The following is a 15,670-nucleotide window of genomic DNA, read 5'->3' as shown; positions in this document are numbered from 1 at the left end:
AGGGTAAGATGAGTTTTGGGCTTTTCTTGTTGTGAGTTAGGACTGTAAATGAGACAAGATAGATCGCGAGCTATTTAAGTTTGACTAGATTAAGGCTCGATAAATACTCGGATCGAATGGACTCGACTCGAGTTCAAGCTCGACTCGAGTTCTTAACGAACCGAAACGAGCTACTCGATATTCGAATCGAAAAGCTTGTAAGCAGCTCGAAAATATAATATATTAAAATTTTATTTTTTTAGAAATAAATTATTAATAATATTAATATTTATGTATTGATTTTTTTATTAAAAAATATAGTAAGATTTCTTGTATTTAAGGTTCATGTTTGAGTTTGAGTCTTCAATCGAGTTAAGTCTAAGAATTTTTTTTTCATTTCGAGCCTTTTCGAGCTGCTCACGAGCTTCAATTTAGGATTTCGAGTTCGAGTCGAGCTTAAAAATTTTAAGCTCATGAATTTTCGAGTCGAGTCAAGTTTCATTTCAAAATTTTCGAGTCAAGTCGACCTCAGCAATACTCAAGCTCGACTCGGCTCGTTTACACCCTAGTGTGAGTCATGTTACTTTTGGAAACTTGGATTTATTATATTGGGTAACGTACACTGGAAGTAATTGATTATACATAGATGATCATTTTGAATATTAAATTTTTAAAAATTATAAAATTATTATTGAATTTATCAATTATCATAAAACAAGCATTATAATGTTATAATAAATGATTATTTTATAATTGTTCAATAAAATTTAACGGGATAATTTAATAAATTTAATCATTCTTCCGTAATTTTAAAAAATTTATGATATAATATTTTAAAAAATAAACATCAAATTCTTTCATGTATACTATCAAGATCTGCATGAACTTAGAATAGAACAAAGAAGAAAAAATGGAAGAAGCAAGAAAAAAGAAAACATCAAAATTTCCAAAAACAGAAGTGAAAAGAAATAGGATTTTGAGGATTGGAATACATTACCAAATCAATGTCCCAAAGCCAAAGAGGAAAATGTACAATTGCCAAAATTTAGGTATTTAACCCTAAATCAACCTGAATTCATGAAAAAGAAAAACACTAAGTCATGGATATTACCTAATGCCCCCTTTACAATTCAACTAGTGTTACATTTTCATATATACAAAGCCAGGGAAGACTTGTTCTTCATCATTCTTAAGAGTCTTTTAACAGTTTCATTCTACTACAACCCCATGTCTTTTGTTCTGTGGGTTCTAAGATATAAAAGGCCACCTACCAGCTGCAGGTTTAGATCGCTTGCTCATGAATTGCTTGATGTTAAAGATCGGCGCGATGGCCTTGCTGAGCCATTCAATGCTTCATTTATCCTGCTGAAGACTAACTTTAGAGGGACGCAAGCTATTACAGGACCTTTGGGATTCTCCACTACCAGTTTCCTGCCGGCCACACCTAGCTTCTGACCAGTCAATGAAGACAATCTTCGAGTCTTCTTAGACAATAAACCAGATTTCTTTGCCTTTTTTGATTTACGAGGTGCGAATTGCGATTGCACTTTTATATGCTTTCTAGGAACTCGTCCACCTGAATTTTGCTTCAATGAATGGTCAGGTTTAGTGCACTCCATATCAGCTTCTTGACTCGGATTGTCAGAGTAATCATCGTTCAAAGCCTCAACTGGAAGAGGGTGACCTCTTATGGCTTTACCATTCAGTTTACTCATGAGGGAAACTAATGGAACATGCTGCGGCTGAGAGTGTGCTTTCACATCAATCTTAATCTCATATAATGATGATTCCGCAGAATAAGTTTTTCCAGGGAAATCTATTGTCTGATATCTGGGATTTACAGTATAGCGGGACTGACGGTATGGAAGAGACCTCTGAGGGTTCACGGAACCATCAGGGAGTATTTTTGCCTCCATTATTGACCCTCTCACACGACGCTGCCGAGACTTCCGGTCCCTGAACCCATCAAGCTGATCTTCAACAGCATTGCAGTCAACTTTCTGATCAGAGCCCTGAGAAAATCCATCCAAGTAATCCATACCTGCAATATAAGCATTTGGTTCATCAACCTTGTCAGCATATTTTCTAGGGTCCTGTTTCTGTTTTTCACTTATTTGTCTCGATTTCCTCTTTCCCTTCAACTGCCACTCTGATGCACCTTTCTCTATCTTCTGGCTAATACTAGTCCGAACATCCACTGATCTGTTATAACCAGACTCATTATGCCCCTTAACTTCAGCTTGTCCTCCCATATCAAGCTCAGGCGTCTCAGATGAACAAGATACAAATATAGGAGAAAAATCTGTCAGAACCAAAATGATCTATCAGTCTCCAACTCTCCATAGAGGAAAAAATATATTGTATAGCGGAAAATACAGAAGAGTAAAAGATAAAGGAATCAGGTTCGGGGAGATACTGCATACACATTGAGTCATCACAAACTGGAGGTTTTTGCAACAAAAATCCATAAATGAAACAATCACATAAGGAATAACTTCTTACACAAAATATAAAATTAAACCATGCACTTAAACATCTTCACGTGAGAAAGGAAGCAGATCAGGTACTATAAACGAGCCTTATTTCAAACGAATCAGTTGTACCCAAAAAAAATCTGGTAGAAAAAGTGCATGAAATAAGGGAAAAAAATTCTTAAACAAAGGGAATCTCGCGTCTTCATTGTAATTAAAGTTAAGTCTCCAGGCAAATTGCGATTCAACAGGGACTTCTAGCAACCAAATTCATGTTATCCGTACAAATTATGCCCCTAGTAATATGCAGTTTTCAGTTCAGCTCTTTATTGTGTGATAACAGAAGTACCAATGTGTTTAACTTCCGGTCCACTCACACACTGACTCAAAATTTGTAGGGTTAGAGAATTCATCACGTCCTTATATCACCAACACATAAAAAGTGTAATTTAGCTAATGTTCAACCTTATCACTAAATAGCAGTGCCAGTTCAAAATGTCATCCAAGTCATCAAAAACACACCATAATTAGATATCCAACAGATCACCGAGATTGGTCCAATTCACTTCTTAACCCAGAACAAGTTGCATACTAGAAAAACATATGCACTTGGCTTTCTGAAAGCACATTTTGATAGGGCAATATAAAGGTTCTAACACAATAGTGCACCTTGTAACTTTAACAACACTGATTTAGACAGAATGGACTTCTGGTTTGGCTACTCGTACATAGTTGTTTCTTTTATCATCAACTTTGTGTCAAGGTAGGAAATCTATCCTCAAGCCACCAAACTATTAGCAATGGCATGTAGTTAATTACTTATGGCTATTTAGAAGGCCTAAAGAGCCAAACAAGCTTGAGTCCAGCTAATATGATTGGTGAACAAAAAATTTTGAATAACTAGACCAGTTGGCAAACAGTTGCTCCAAAAGTTCATAATCGGAAGCACACTCAAGTGCACGTGTCTGTCTCTATGTATGCATTTTCATGGCACACTACTACAAACATGACATGTTTTATGTAGTTTTCAAAAGATATATATAAAAATCTTATCAAGGACCAACAATGATCAAAGCAATACAGCACTCATCACAACAAAAACTAAATGCGTGCAGGAATATTGCAAAGGATCCACACAAAACCAACATCATGCAGACGGAACAATAAAAATTCATGAAATAACAAATAATCTAACTCGATCCATAATCCGCCCAACCAAAAGCAACATACACCAAATAAAAGCAAAATCATTACAACAACAATTTGAAAAGCAGCAGGACATGTTATGCAGAAAATGCATTAACAATAAGAAATGCTATAGTTTATAAATGTATAATCAATAATACCCGCAGATGGTTTATCATCTCCAAGAAATGGCACATCAAATAGCCTGTCAGAAGATCCATTCCCAGCCAACTCTGGTATGCTCGAAATTTCACTGTCTTTTGTCTTATTATTAGTTTGAGAAGCATCAGCAGCAAGTTCTGAAACATTTAACGAGACACCATTCTCACATGAAATTCCAGTACTATCCGAGTTGTTATGATTGTTGTTGTTGTTGATTACTGCAGAAATACTTTTCCGTGATTCATTAGAATCCATTCCTGAAACCTTACTGTCAGGGGGTGAAGTACTTGAGCTTGGAAGTTCATAACAAGCAACTGGAACTGGCACCATAGCTGTACTCTCCAAAACCTTGGTTAATGGTCTCCGGCGATTTTTCCTTTTCAGGATTTCATGAACATTTGCCACTTGAGATCTCTTCCTTTTCAGCAATGATGAATGGTTTCTGCTACCATTTATGGGACCTCCATTAGACAGGCAGTTGCTAGTGTTTGGTCCACAGAATGAAGCATTCTCTTGTTGAACAGACTCGTGCAACCCCTGGACTTTTCTTTTTGATCCTACACCCATGCCTAAATCCTCAAGTCCTTTCATTCGTTTGATTCCTTCTGCTCCGTCATCCTCTGAATCATTTGGGGTTTTTCTTCTCTTTCTCATCATAGAGCGCCCCTTAGTACTATTAATAATATTCGACTCTTCAAAGGATATGCCAGACTGTGATAATTCAGGAGCTGAATTTGAGTCATCCTCAGACCCACTCATTCCATCCTTATTTTCTTTTCCAGAATGTGACATGTTAGGTGACTCCTTGACTGAACAACCCTTATCACCACCAGAATTATCTTTTCTAGAGAAATAATCTGGATGATCCTTGCCTAAACGTGCACTCTCAATCTCAAGAGCATGGAGAATAGCATCTTCTCTTCGAGCATATTTCACTGCCTTCTTGCTAGAATTTGCTGCTGAAGCCTTTGCTTTCTCAATACATGCATTATATTCTCCACAGCGAAAGGCCTTCACTCGCTTAGACTTTTCTAGATTATACCAGTCCCTAAAGCCAAAAAGAAATGAAACTTAGTCAACAATGATAAGCAATAAGAAGTCATGCCAACCACAGTAAAGTCTTTCCATCCAATGGCGATGAGAGATCATTGACTCAAAAGTTTCCTCCCATTCAATATTTCAATCTTCAGAGACCATCAATTCTAGATTTTTTTTTCTTTTTAATTAGGGTGAAAGGGGATTCAATCATCAATCATTCTAGAAACTAAAAGAATAGAATGCAGCTCTTACAGAACTTTACTCATAAATCAATCAGCAATGAACAAGGTCTAAAGATAGACATGAAGAGATAAAAAGGTAAAACCTTGAATCCAAATCACCATAACCTAGAAACGAAAATAGTGGTCTTCTTCACACATTTTAGATAATTTCAGTATTTTTTTCTTCTATAGAATTGATGCATAGTCCCAAGGTTGCAAAGTGTGGTGACAATGTCGAGAGGAGAAAGTTACAACCTCCAGAAATATGTGACAGAACAAGCACTCACCCACTGAACTGATTTAGACAATTGTCTTTCGAGACCAGTTAATCAATGCCTATAAACCATAACAGTTTAAAGATGTGGTAACAGGGAAAAAAGGTTCAGCATTGAAAGGATTCCTAGAGAATCAAAGCACACTCTCCGACCAATCTAAAAGAATATCACCAGTGACAAAAATTTCTTGATTATTTGTATACAAGATTGCATTCAAAAGACAGAATCTGTTATGTGCTCACTAAAAGCATAAACAACAAGCACAATGCACCACTGCAAACAAGCAGGTCTTTCAATTTATTGCAAATGCAGAGCTTTCCACCATATGTTGACATAACAACTATTTATATGAACAATACATATCTGCAAGTTTTTCCAAAACTATCAAAACTACTGAACAAATGAACTTGATTTAAAATAATAAAAAACTACTATAATCAATCATTAACAAAAATGCAAGCTATAAATCCAAAAAACTGAGTAAAAGATGGAAAAGAAAATAAACTCACACGCTTGCATCTTCACGGCCAAGAAGCTTAACAGGAGTACCGGATCTCGGAGATACTAGACAGCCCTCAGAGAGCTCGTCAAGGCCCATAATCCGACCTGGCCACCACGAACTGTTTCTGCGTCGGACCCAAACCAACCCGCCCACCGACGCATCAATGCCCTTTAGGTTGGGCTCATCGGGGCTCCCCATCAGAATCCCCTCCGAGAAAAGAAAAATCTCCTAAAAGTGTTATAAAAACAATCTGATCTTCAAAAGTCAATCCTTAAACTCCGTTTCGAAACAGACCCAATACTCTAAAATCGCCAGAAAACAATCAACTGCTTGAACCAATGCATACACCGTTCAAAACCTGGAAAAAAATCAACAATAAAACAGTTTATTCCTGCATGCAACTAAAACCGTCAAAGAAAACCCAGAAAAAGAGGAAGGCGTGAAAGAGAGAGAGAAACCTAAGCTATAACGAATTTATGCAGGAAAACTGATTTAGATGTTAAAGACAAAAATCCCAGTTTAAACCAAAAAAGAAAGATCTGAGTAACTCTTTTTCTTTCTTATTGAAAATTACTGCGCGTTTCCCTTTCAACTATTCAATTAAACACCCATTTTTTTCTGGGTTTTGCTTTTCGTACTCGAAAATACTTGTGAGTGCTGTTAGCTTCATATTCTTGAATAATTTGTCAAAAAAAATTCACTGGGATTCTCTTCTATTTCTTCTCTGCAAGTACATATAGGGGGTAGAAGGATAGGAGAAAGAAAGCTTTTTTTCTGAAAAACCGAAGAACGGTAAAGGCTTCTCTGTTTGGACTTCGAATCATCAAACAATCCTTATTAAAATTAAAACGCACCTTTTGCTGCCCTTCGGCTTTTTTGGTTGAAAGTTGGGAGAAAGAAGGAGAACAAGTTAGTAACATACGAATGTTTTCCGAACCCTTGATCTGTCCCGGTTTGGTGAAAATCTAACGGCGGTGTTTGTTACATTTATATTTGAGGGAAACTAAGAAGAATTCGTTTAATTACATTTTTTTTTGGGTAAAGTACACAACTTGTCCCTGCTATAGAATATTACTTTGTAGAGTCTCTTACTATTAAAAGTTATAAAAATGTCTTTTATTATAGAGAAATACTTTGTTGAGTTCATTGATTATTAAAATTACAAGATGATTATCTAACTAATCATTATGTTCTAAACTCGTCTTTTTCCCTTAAAAATTAACGACTGTTTAAGCTGGACATTAACATGCTGACTGAGATATGATAGTCGTTTGAGATTATGATATTAGATTTTATCATATCTCAGTTAGCAGGTTAAGTCTAGCTCAGACTCCCGTAAATTTGTTAACAAAAAATGACGAGTTAGAACATAATGAATAGTTAAGTGATCATTTTGTAACTTTTAATAGTCGAGGGACTTAACAAAACAACTCCTTAAAGTTGAAAGATGATTTTATAATTTTTAATAGTCAAAAGTCTCAACAAAATAATTTCCTATAGTCAGAGAACCATTTATGTATTTTACTATTTTTTAATCCCTAATTATATTAAGTTTCCTCGTCCTAATAAAATGATACTCAGATTGCAATGACTATGAACGTTTATACTACTCAAATTGCAAGATTAACAAATACCACACTTTTGATAAATACAATGCAATATCTATTCAGAGACTCTTAATCAACTGACTATGAACTTTATACTTCTGTTGGTGCTCGAACCCGTGATCTTTGGAGAAAATTTTATAATATTTTATAATATATTACATTATAATTATTTTATAAAGATGCTTATATTTGAACTGTCTGAAGTGATGCCAATGATAAAGAAAAACATGTCTTTCCTCGGTGATTCCAGTTTAAATAACATTGTTTGCAAGACATGCTCGAGTTAATCTAAATGAGAAGCAAGATATATATTAACATAAGATCACAAAGAATTTTTTAAAAAAAAAAAAAAAACTTACGTCTAATGTGGCAGACATACAAATTCTTTAGTTACAAGGGTGTTTTTATCTCTTCAAATTAAATGTTTCTATTCCAACCTTACAACAGTCATCATGCATTGCTCATGCAAATCCCCATCCCAATGAAATTCTAAAATAACAACTCATCCATTTCCATGTCCACTATTACATTACATGTATGCTACAATGATATCTATCATGTCTCTTAAATCCTTTTTTCATCGGGTAATGATTTCGATGACGATACAAGGACGTTGATTGCATTTTTCTTGCTATGGAATGGAGGAGTCTCCAAATGGTCATTGGTACTGATAAACAACAACTTTTATTTTTCTATACACATCCTTGATCAGTCATGGCTTGAGCAATGGCCAGAAAGGCGGAGATGACTGATCCGTGTAGCAAAGCCCTGTTATACGATAACGAAGAAAGAGAGTAAACAATGGATATCCTGGAGTTCGGAAGAACATAATATCAGCTACTACCTATCTAGGTTCAACTCTTCGAGTACACATGTTAGATGATATCAGGACATGGGTATAGGATATGACCTTCTAAGCCTCACTAAATACATAGAAAAACTAAAACAGAGAAAGGAACATAACCGGTATGCACCGACATGGCACCCAACATTAGTCTGAATAACATAGGTTACTAGATCTTAGGTTCCCAAACAATGTATTTCCAGCTATTACACTTTCCAAAGCCTGCCAAGATCTTTAGGAAAGTATAAAGATGATCACCAAATAGCCACACTAAATAGAAGGGCTATAGAATTGTTCTGGTCAAGAGCACAACTGTATGATATGCATTGTAATTGAATTCGACTATAGTAAGAAAGGTCTGACTACATTTTGGTGAATGATTCCGGTAATACCAGATCAGCAGCATGTAAAAATTAGTGTTTGATTCATGTACCATTCGCCAAAGGATAAGATTAAAGAGCAAAAAAGGCCTCAACCATGCTTTCTTACTACTACGGTGGTAGTGTTAGTGCTAACACCCAAAAAAAGAAGAACTTACTCGGGACTATCTTTCTGATAACCGAAATCATTTGCTGCTTTGAGTGCTCTATTGAATATCTGTTTCATTGCTTCCTGCACATCGCAGAGAAAAGAGTCTTCAACAAATTTGGTCATAACTAGATATAAAGCTACTTGTCGAGTTAAAGAAGGAAGAAATCTCAACTTAATTTTAAAACCAAAAGAAGCCAACACAAATCTGCTAGTACAAGTTGAACGCATATAGTTACCAAGATTTGACTATTTCGAAGTTCAGACAGATCTATTACATGCTAAATTCACCTTAAGAAACGCGAATAAACAGATTTTACTTGAGCAAATAAGGGGAAATGTAGCTAAAGAATAAGTCCAATTACACACACCTTTCAACAAATACAACTAATTTTACCTGCAATTTAGATTCGAAGTCCTCTGGAGACCAATGCATTACATTATATTCATAATTTAATTCAATTTCTCCTGCAACAACCTGAAATTAAGTGTCATTGAATCAGGAAATAAAAGTAATATTGTAAATAACATGAATCAGATTCATGCCAATGTGATGAAGACAATCAAAACAGAAGCTTTAACATCCATCTGCAAAATATTTGGCAATCCCACAAATAATCATAATTAAACTGTGATAATAAAAATTAATTTCATCAGGATGATGAAGTAAAAAGTCACACCATTCCGGCACCAGCAGCAATGGCAGGAGCAATGATAACATTAGCCTGCTTCAATACATCAACTGCTTCAGGAGTGCAAGGCATATTTGAGCCTAGGAAGACCACAATACCACGTAACTATTAGCTAATATAATTAGTATTATAATTCTTACTGATAGAAAGATACACAAAGGCTTTGCAATACATATTACAGACCACTACCTTCTACAAGTATACGACAACCTGAACTGACCAAATTGTTGGCATCAGACTGGTCAATTTCATTTTGAGAACCACAGGGAATTGCGACATCACACCTTTCATTCCAAGGTTTTGCTTCATCATAGTACTTTGACCGAGCATAAGTCTTTGAATAATCTCTGCATACTCAAAATGTAAAATAGCAACTCTCAAGAATCACCAAAAGAAATTAAATTTACATTTTATGTATGGAAATGACAGTGAAGAAGACACACCTCAAACTTCTTTGTTGAGCTTTGAGATCCCTCAAAAATGATATTTTCATATAATCAAGCCCATCCTCATCAACCAAATATCCCTTCGAATCTGTGACATATCGGGCACAGGCAAGTGTCAAACAGCTGTTTCAACCTACCTTTATATGCTGATCTTCACTAAGCTAAATGTGCGACCAACTTTATTTGCTTGCACCGAGGCTATTTTACATCTATGTAACTTCCAAATAGTAGCATTTTCAAGTTTCATTTCAAATGGTAAAAAGGCCAAAAATATGTATGTTTACTGTCGCGAGTCGGGACCATTTTCCTAAATTAATTTAGAAGGGTTAAATAAAGCAAGTTTTGAGCTAGATATCAAGTAACGTAAAAATGAACTTCTCGGCAATAAGAAAATTGAGCCATGAAAAATGAACTTGAATACAATTGCTAAGGCACTTTTCTGAAGGAAAACAAAATGGATAAGATATTTTGTGTAGTTAGAAGAAATATGTGGCGCAACAGCAACTGTCCATAAAAAGCCAAAAGGGAAAAAGGAAAAAATAGTGTGTTCACAGCAAGAGCTCATTTGGCCTCATTATGAGCATTTTTCATTGAAATAAGGATATCTGCACCATGGCTATATCTTTTAAGCTAGAAAGATAATGAAACCAACAGAATTACGTGACAATCATCATGTAACTAGTGCACAGAAAGATTCTACGAAATGAATTCCAATCTACACAATGTCCAATGGACAAAATTACCCGATACTGTAATGGGAAGAGCACCAACAGCAACAAGCTTTTCCAGAACATGCATTGCGATCTTTCCAAAACCACTTACAACACACCTGAAGAAAGATTCAAGAGGAAGATATCAATTTCAACAATTTAGAGAAACAACTAGCAATAGTGGACTTAGGCATTTGCAATAAATCTACTATTTGGTATATCAAGCCACTACCAGGTCTTGAAAAAAAGAAAAAGAAAAAATGGACTATGATTTATTCACTAGAGAAAAGTCCACATTTTTCTCCATTTGCACGGATTTGGAAAACTCAACTAAGAACTGTGACAGACAACAATGCTTTTTGAGTATGGCTAATAATAAGCATCAAAAGCAACCTCAGTCCTTTGATATCTTTGTTCAACTCCGCAAGAATAAGTTGGGCAAAGAAAACCTGCAGAAACATGTGAATTTAATCAAGTTCCAAGCTATTAGAAAGAGATATGCACATGGAAACCACAGCGCCTATCTTAAAGATGTATTGCAACAATGAAGTAGCATAAGAATCTTTCGTGTGTAAAATGGTGCAAAGTGAGGTATCCACGCAGTTACCCTGATATTTAACTACCTATCTATACTTAAATAGTATTGGCTATTGATTGAGAAGAGATGAGATATTAGTTACCAGCCCATAAGCAGTTGCTTCAGTTCGAAGACTAGAGCCCGACCAAAATATCCTTGGCCCTGTAAAACTTCCCTGCATAAGTAACGAATTAAATAAAGACATAAAGAACACCTCATGATTTCGTTCAGCATTGAATTATCACTAAATAACTTAAAACTTCCATTGCTCTAACAACTCATCAAATTAAATATATAAAGGAAAATATAGGAACTGTTATAATAGTTAAGATCATTATATGGCATTAGGCTGCAATCTCTATAACATACAAGCAAGTACTGAGTATTTCCCGAATCATACAGAAGTTTATTACCCCATCATAAGAACGTAAGAAGACTAAAATGTAAGTTTATGTGTTCAAAATACCTGAAAGTTACCAGCTAGACGCCTGTATTGTCCAAAGAGATATCCCATTTCTCGAATACCAACTCCCATTTCCTCTGATGGAAGGTCCTGAAAATATACAAATGGATAATCAGATATGCAGGCCTACACATTAACACGCAAATTCAAGATAAGAGCAGGGTCTGACTCGCTTACCTTGTCCGTACCAAAATAACGATATATCTCATTAATGAAACTTTGACAAAACCGCATAATCTGCCAGCGTGGGTTTCATAAACAACTGTAAGAGGAATTGCTAGTGTTTCTAAGAAGGTTCTTATTAAAGAGACTAATAAAATATGAGAAAGGACCTCACCTCATTATCACTTTTTCCCTTAGGATCAAAATCACTTCCACCTGCTGCCCCTCCTAGTTTGTAAGGTGATAAAGCATTCTTTAATGTCTGCAAACAGAGGAAACAAAAAATCCTTATTTATTAGGAGACTTTTAAAAGCCAAATGAATTCATCATTGCCCATTTTACCATTACTATCATTCTGAATAAGTAGTTCCTTTTACTAGCAATCAAACAGATTCATGTTTCTATTCATCTTCTGATGATATATGTTCAGGTGCTGGCCTAAGCATAACCAACAAATTTGAGTCTCCATAAGCAACAGATACCTAAGATGCACTTAAAGGTAAAGGTTGAGAAAACTAAGCTATATGGAACTGGTTAAGAATTAGTATATGAACATGAAATGGAGAACTCAGAAAGTACCTGTTCAAAACCGAGAAATTTGGCAACACTTAAGTTCATTTTTGGATGAAACCGAATACCACCCCTAAATGGACCCAATGCCTGGTTAAAGTGCACCCGGAAGCCACGATTGACATGTGTTTCACCTCTGTCATCCACCCATGGAACTCGAAAAATAATCATTCGTTCCGGTTCTAACAAGCGCTCCATGATGCTGATGTAACTGAAGTAAAATGGAGCAAGATGAGACCCAATGTACATTTGAATGACTCTTCACTTCAAATAATGAAGAACAAATCATATATAACTTAAACTCTTTGGGAGAACTCACTGGGAATTTTTCGCAATCACTTTCTCTAAAGCATGAACAGCTTCTTGGACAGATTGTATGAACTCAACCTCATGAGGGTCCCTTTTCAGTGCAGCTTCAATAATTGATCCAGCTGTTTTGGACATAAGAGCTTCAATTGTGGAAATTTTTTCCAAGGAATATACAAAATGAATTTAAAGGTTAGATAGTTAATCCTTTTGTAAGAGGGAAAAAGAAACGAAAAGCATTATCTGCGATTATCAATGTTAAAACATTTGCGCGCTAGCATCACATAATAAAAACATCATTCAAAACAAAACTTGATAGAAGAGGTATTTAGTTCATGAAAAAAGGTGTAGTAGTTAAAGCCTCCAAAGTTCATTCTGAAAATTCGATGCATCACTTTTATGCTTTATGCTGCAGTTACTCTTTTAACAAAAATTAAGAAGGGGAGAGAATTAAAGAATTGTGCAGTCCTTTAACAGCCTAATGATATAATATTATAAAGCAAACAGAAACACTGTTCTGTGTCAGAAAAAGCTTTACAATCATCTGTAATGACAGAAACCAGTCTTCTGTAACTCTAAGAGTTTCGGTCCAGCACAAACAGAGAAAATACCGTTTTTCTGATTTAACTCCCATTAATACTTTTTATTTTAAAACTTAAAACAACCCTAGCATTTGTATTCTATGAATATCATTTGAAAGCTGTCTTCCAGATTACATACTACAGCAGGCACATTCAATGGTTAATTACATTAATCTGAATTAAACGAATGACCCTATATTACATATAGCAACAGCACCATGCAATTAAAATAATATAGGCAGTGGTTAAGAACTCTTGTTGACATCCCATATGACCAGGGTTCAAACCTATTGATTTAATCCCCCTTCCCCAACTTGTAACTTGACTTGGTGCCAATAATAATAATAATTGATGCTTTGGTACAACAAGGTTAAAATAGTTTAAGGCTTCTGCATAAGTGGAAGCTAAAATAGCAAAATCTAATGGCATATGACTAGCATGGTTGGCATCAATCTAATCCAAAGACTGTATATGACAGATTGTGCTGACTGACCTTTTACATAAATGGGTTTATCAGCAACAATCTTATCCTTCGAGGCTATTTGGAGACGAAGAGCCTCCTTGTGAAGCAAACTATTATTATGCTCTTCCAATGCACTCATCTGCATGTTTCTACTTCCTTCATTGCCGTACGGATTCCTTCTATGCTTTCTACCATATTCTTTACAAACAGAGCAGAATATCCTTGTTGTTCCTTCCTTCATGTCAACATATGCCCACTTGTATGTATCAGCCCATTCCTCTCTCCATCTTTTTACAACCTTCTTCTTCCTTTTCGCGGGTTGTGCCTCTTGATCAGCATTTGGGAGTTGAGAGACCATTGACATCTGCTTACTTTCATCTTGCTCTTCCGCAGAGGGTTCTTGTGATGATGGGCCACCAAGGAGAGGAGTGTTGGCAAATGAAGGGTCATCATCTCCAGGTCCAATTTCCAAATCAATCTCATCACCAATATCCCTGACCAGATGCCTTTGTGCTTGAATCAAGTTCATATCATCCATAGAAGGATTCATCCCTAACTCACCACCTGGTAGCAACATTAGTATGACAATTTCACCCACATCTTAAAGAACTAGGTTTCCTGTCAACATATTTGAGAAAAAAGAATTAAACTCACAACTCGGCATCAAACTGATCAAAGAGAAACAAAAGTTCAGATTTCTTCCTGAACTAAAAGAAACTATGATATTCCAGTCATCATTCATAAATCAAAAGAACACTTGAGTGAGTCTGGATGTTTGAAAGCATAAAAGAGAAAAGTAAAATGGAGGAAAAGTACAGGACAGAGTAGGGGGGAAGCTACTCTTGTGCGCAGAATTGAGTACAACAAAGTACGGCATCTATGCATTGTAACCAACATATTATGATTTAACAGTCTATGATCATTATTGGAATAAATTTGAACACACTAAATTGGCTTCTCAAGTTGAAAAATAAAGTGGCATACTCCAATCTAAAATCATCTTTCTGATTTGAGGAAATATAAATAAATAAAAAAGTGAAGTTTTGAGGGGATTTCTGTCCATTTAAAAAACAAAAAAGAAAAGCTACCAAACATGATAGAGTGGTCCTTTCACTCTTTTCCACTCTACCCTCGTCTACTCTCCCTCCTTCCAAACATAATGTAATTGCATCAATGCTTCACCTTCAAAGTTTTACATTTTGTTGAATTTCAAACAACAAAGCACACAAAATTCAAAATTAAACCTTTTTCTCATTGCCCAGTGCCTACATTTTTATTGGGATGGTTAAATAAGTGTCTGTGACTATAATAAGCATGGAGAACCTGTGAACTCAAACCAGAAATAATCTTCAACCTTTCAACAATTCAGTGAAACATTGTCAACTTGACACAAAAGAGCTCAAGCACATAAAAAACCATTCATTCTTGTATCTAAACTTACTTTCCAACATATTTCATAACCTAACCAGTAATAACCTTTATGGTTCCATACAAAAGGATAAACAATGTCTGGCAATAAATTCAAATATAAACACTTCAAATTCGAAAACTGAAATCAATCTCAAAGCAAGAAAATCAGTCATTGTTATATAATTCAAAGCCCACCAGTCGACATACAAAAAATCAATAAGACAATAACCCCAGAACTAAAAGAGTGATGAATTCAAGATTTTCAACGTAGCCAGAACTTAATTTAGAAGTTCAAGTAACACCCAGAAGCTAAAATCAAGGGGGAAACAAGGAATTACGTTGGTAATGCTGGATAAAGGCAACAACTTTGAAAAGAAAATAAAAATGAGCCGAATTCTGCAGTCCCTTCAAAAACTGGGCACTTTTCTTGTGCCCTGACACCACTTTCTCGTTTTGACTAACAATCCGGTAAGTGGAA

General features: G+C 35.5%; 3 protein-coding genes across 7 annotated transcripts in view; all 3 read right to left on the bottom strand.

Moving 5' to 3' along the window:
• Positions 1-6,767, bottom strand: part of LOC120159609 (uncharacterized protein At1g51745-like) — an 8,020-nt gene extending 1,253 nt beyond the window's left edge. The window contains exons 1-4 of one of the 3 annotated variants that reach the window (XM_039170186.1): positions 6,688-6,767; positions 5,841-6,191; positions 3,797-4,845; positions 1,275-2,281 (exon numbers count right to left, since the gene is read on the bottom strand). In XM_039170186.1, coding sequence (XP_039026117.1) covers positions 1,275-2,281; positions 3,797-4,845; positions 5,841-6,031 — 2,247 coding nt within the window. In that variant the 5' untranslated portion in view covers positions 6,032-6,191; positions 6,688-6,767. Of the gene's footprint in view, positions 1-938; positions 2,282-3,796; positions 4,846-5,840; positions 6,276-6,471; positions 6,557-6,687 lie in introns of those variants that run through there. The other 2 variants (XM_039170185.1, XM_039170187.1) reach the window with 2 other exon arrangements.
• Positions 1-9,405, bottom strand: part of LOC120159618 (60S ribosomal protein L28-1-like) — a 10,899-nt gene extending 1,494 nt beyond the window's left edge. The window contains exon 1 of the mRNA XM_039170196.1: positions 9,368-9,405. The gene's annotated coding sequence lies outside the window, so the exon portion shown is untranslated. The remainder of the gene's footprint in view (positions 1-9,367) is intronic.
• On the bottom strand, positions 7,855-15,670 carry LOC120159610 (NADP-specific glutamate dehydrogenase-like). Of its 3 annotated transcripts, none has more exons than XM_039170188.1 (16): positions 15,531-15,670; positions 13,813-14,400; positions 12,752-12,881; positions 12,442-12,643; positions 12,038-12,124; positions 11,878-11,937; positions 11,704-11,790; positions 11,341-11,412; positions 11,054-11,109; positions 10,694-10,779; positions 9,948-10,038; positions 9,694-9,851; positions 9,493-9,584; positions 9,210-9,290; positions 8,823-8,896; positions 7,855-8,208 (listed from the first exon to the last, which is right to left on the bottom strand). In XM_039170188.1, the coding sequence occupies exons 2-16, from the start codon at positions 14,357-14,359 to the stop codon at positions 8,133-8,135; spliced, it is 1,899 nt and encodes a 632-aa protein (XP_039026119.1). In that variant the 5' UTR covers positions 14,360-14,400; positions 15,531-15,670; the 3' UTR covers positions 7,855-8,132. The 3 variants fall into 3 exon arrangements, 2 of the variants coding, with proteins under 2 accessions (XP_039026119.1, XP_039026120.1); XM_039170189.1 differs by having other exon boundaries at positions 12,752-12,863; XR_005519367.1 differs by lacking the exons at positions 7,855-8,208; positions 8,823-8,896; positions 9,210-9,290 and having other exon boundaries at positions 9,496-9,584; positions 9,694-9,858; positions 15,531-15,666.

Source organism: Hibiscus syriacus, unplaced genomic scaffold, assembly GCF_006381635.1.
Source record: "Hibiscus syriacus cultivar Baekdansim isolate YM2019G1 unplaced genomic scaffold, ASM638163v2 tig00111366_pilon, whole genome shotgun sequence".
NCBI lineage: Eukaryota > Viridiplantae > Streptophyta > Magnoliopsida > Malvales > Malvaceae > Hibiscus > Hibiscus syriacus.
Note: the sequence above shows the minus strand (reverse complement) of the source record. Positions and strands in the feature narration are given on the sequence as shown.

What these genes read in the sequence shown, in the direction of transcription:
- LOC120159610 (XM_039170188.1), bottom strand. Translation starts at nt 14,359, where the DNA reads ATGTTGCTACCAGGTGGTGAGTTAGGGATGAATCCTTCTATGGATGAT. An exon ending in TAAACCCATTTATGTAAAAG is followed by an intron (nt 12,882 to 13,812) that starts GTCAGTCAGCAC and finishes CCACAATTGAAG; the next exon opens with CTCTTATGTCCAAAACAGCT. An exon ending in GTTATTTTGGTACGGACAAG is followed by an intron (nt 11,791 to 11,877) that starts GTAAGCGAGTCA and finishes GTATATTTTCAG; the next exon opens with GACCTTCCATCAGAGGAAAT.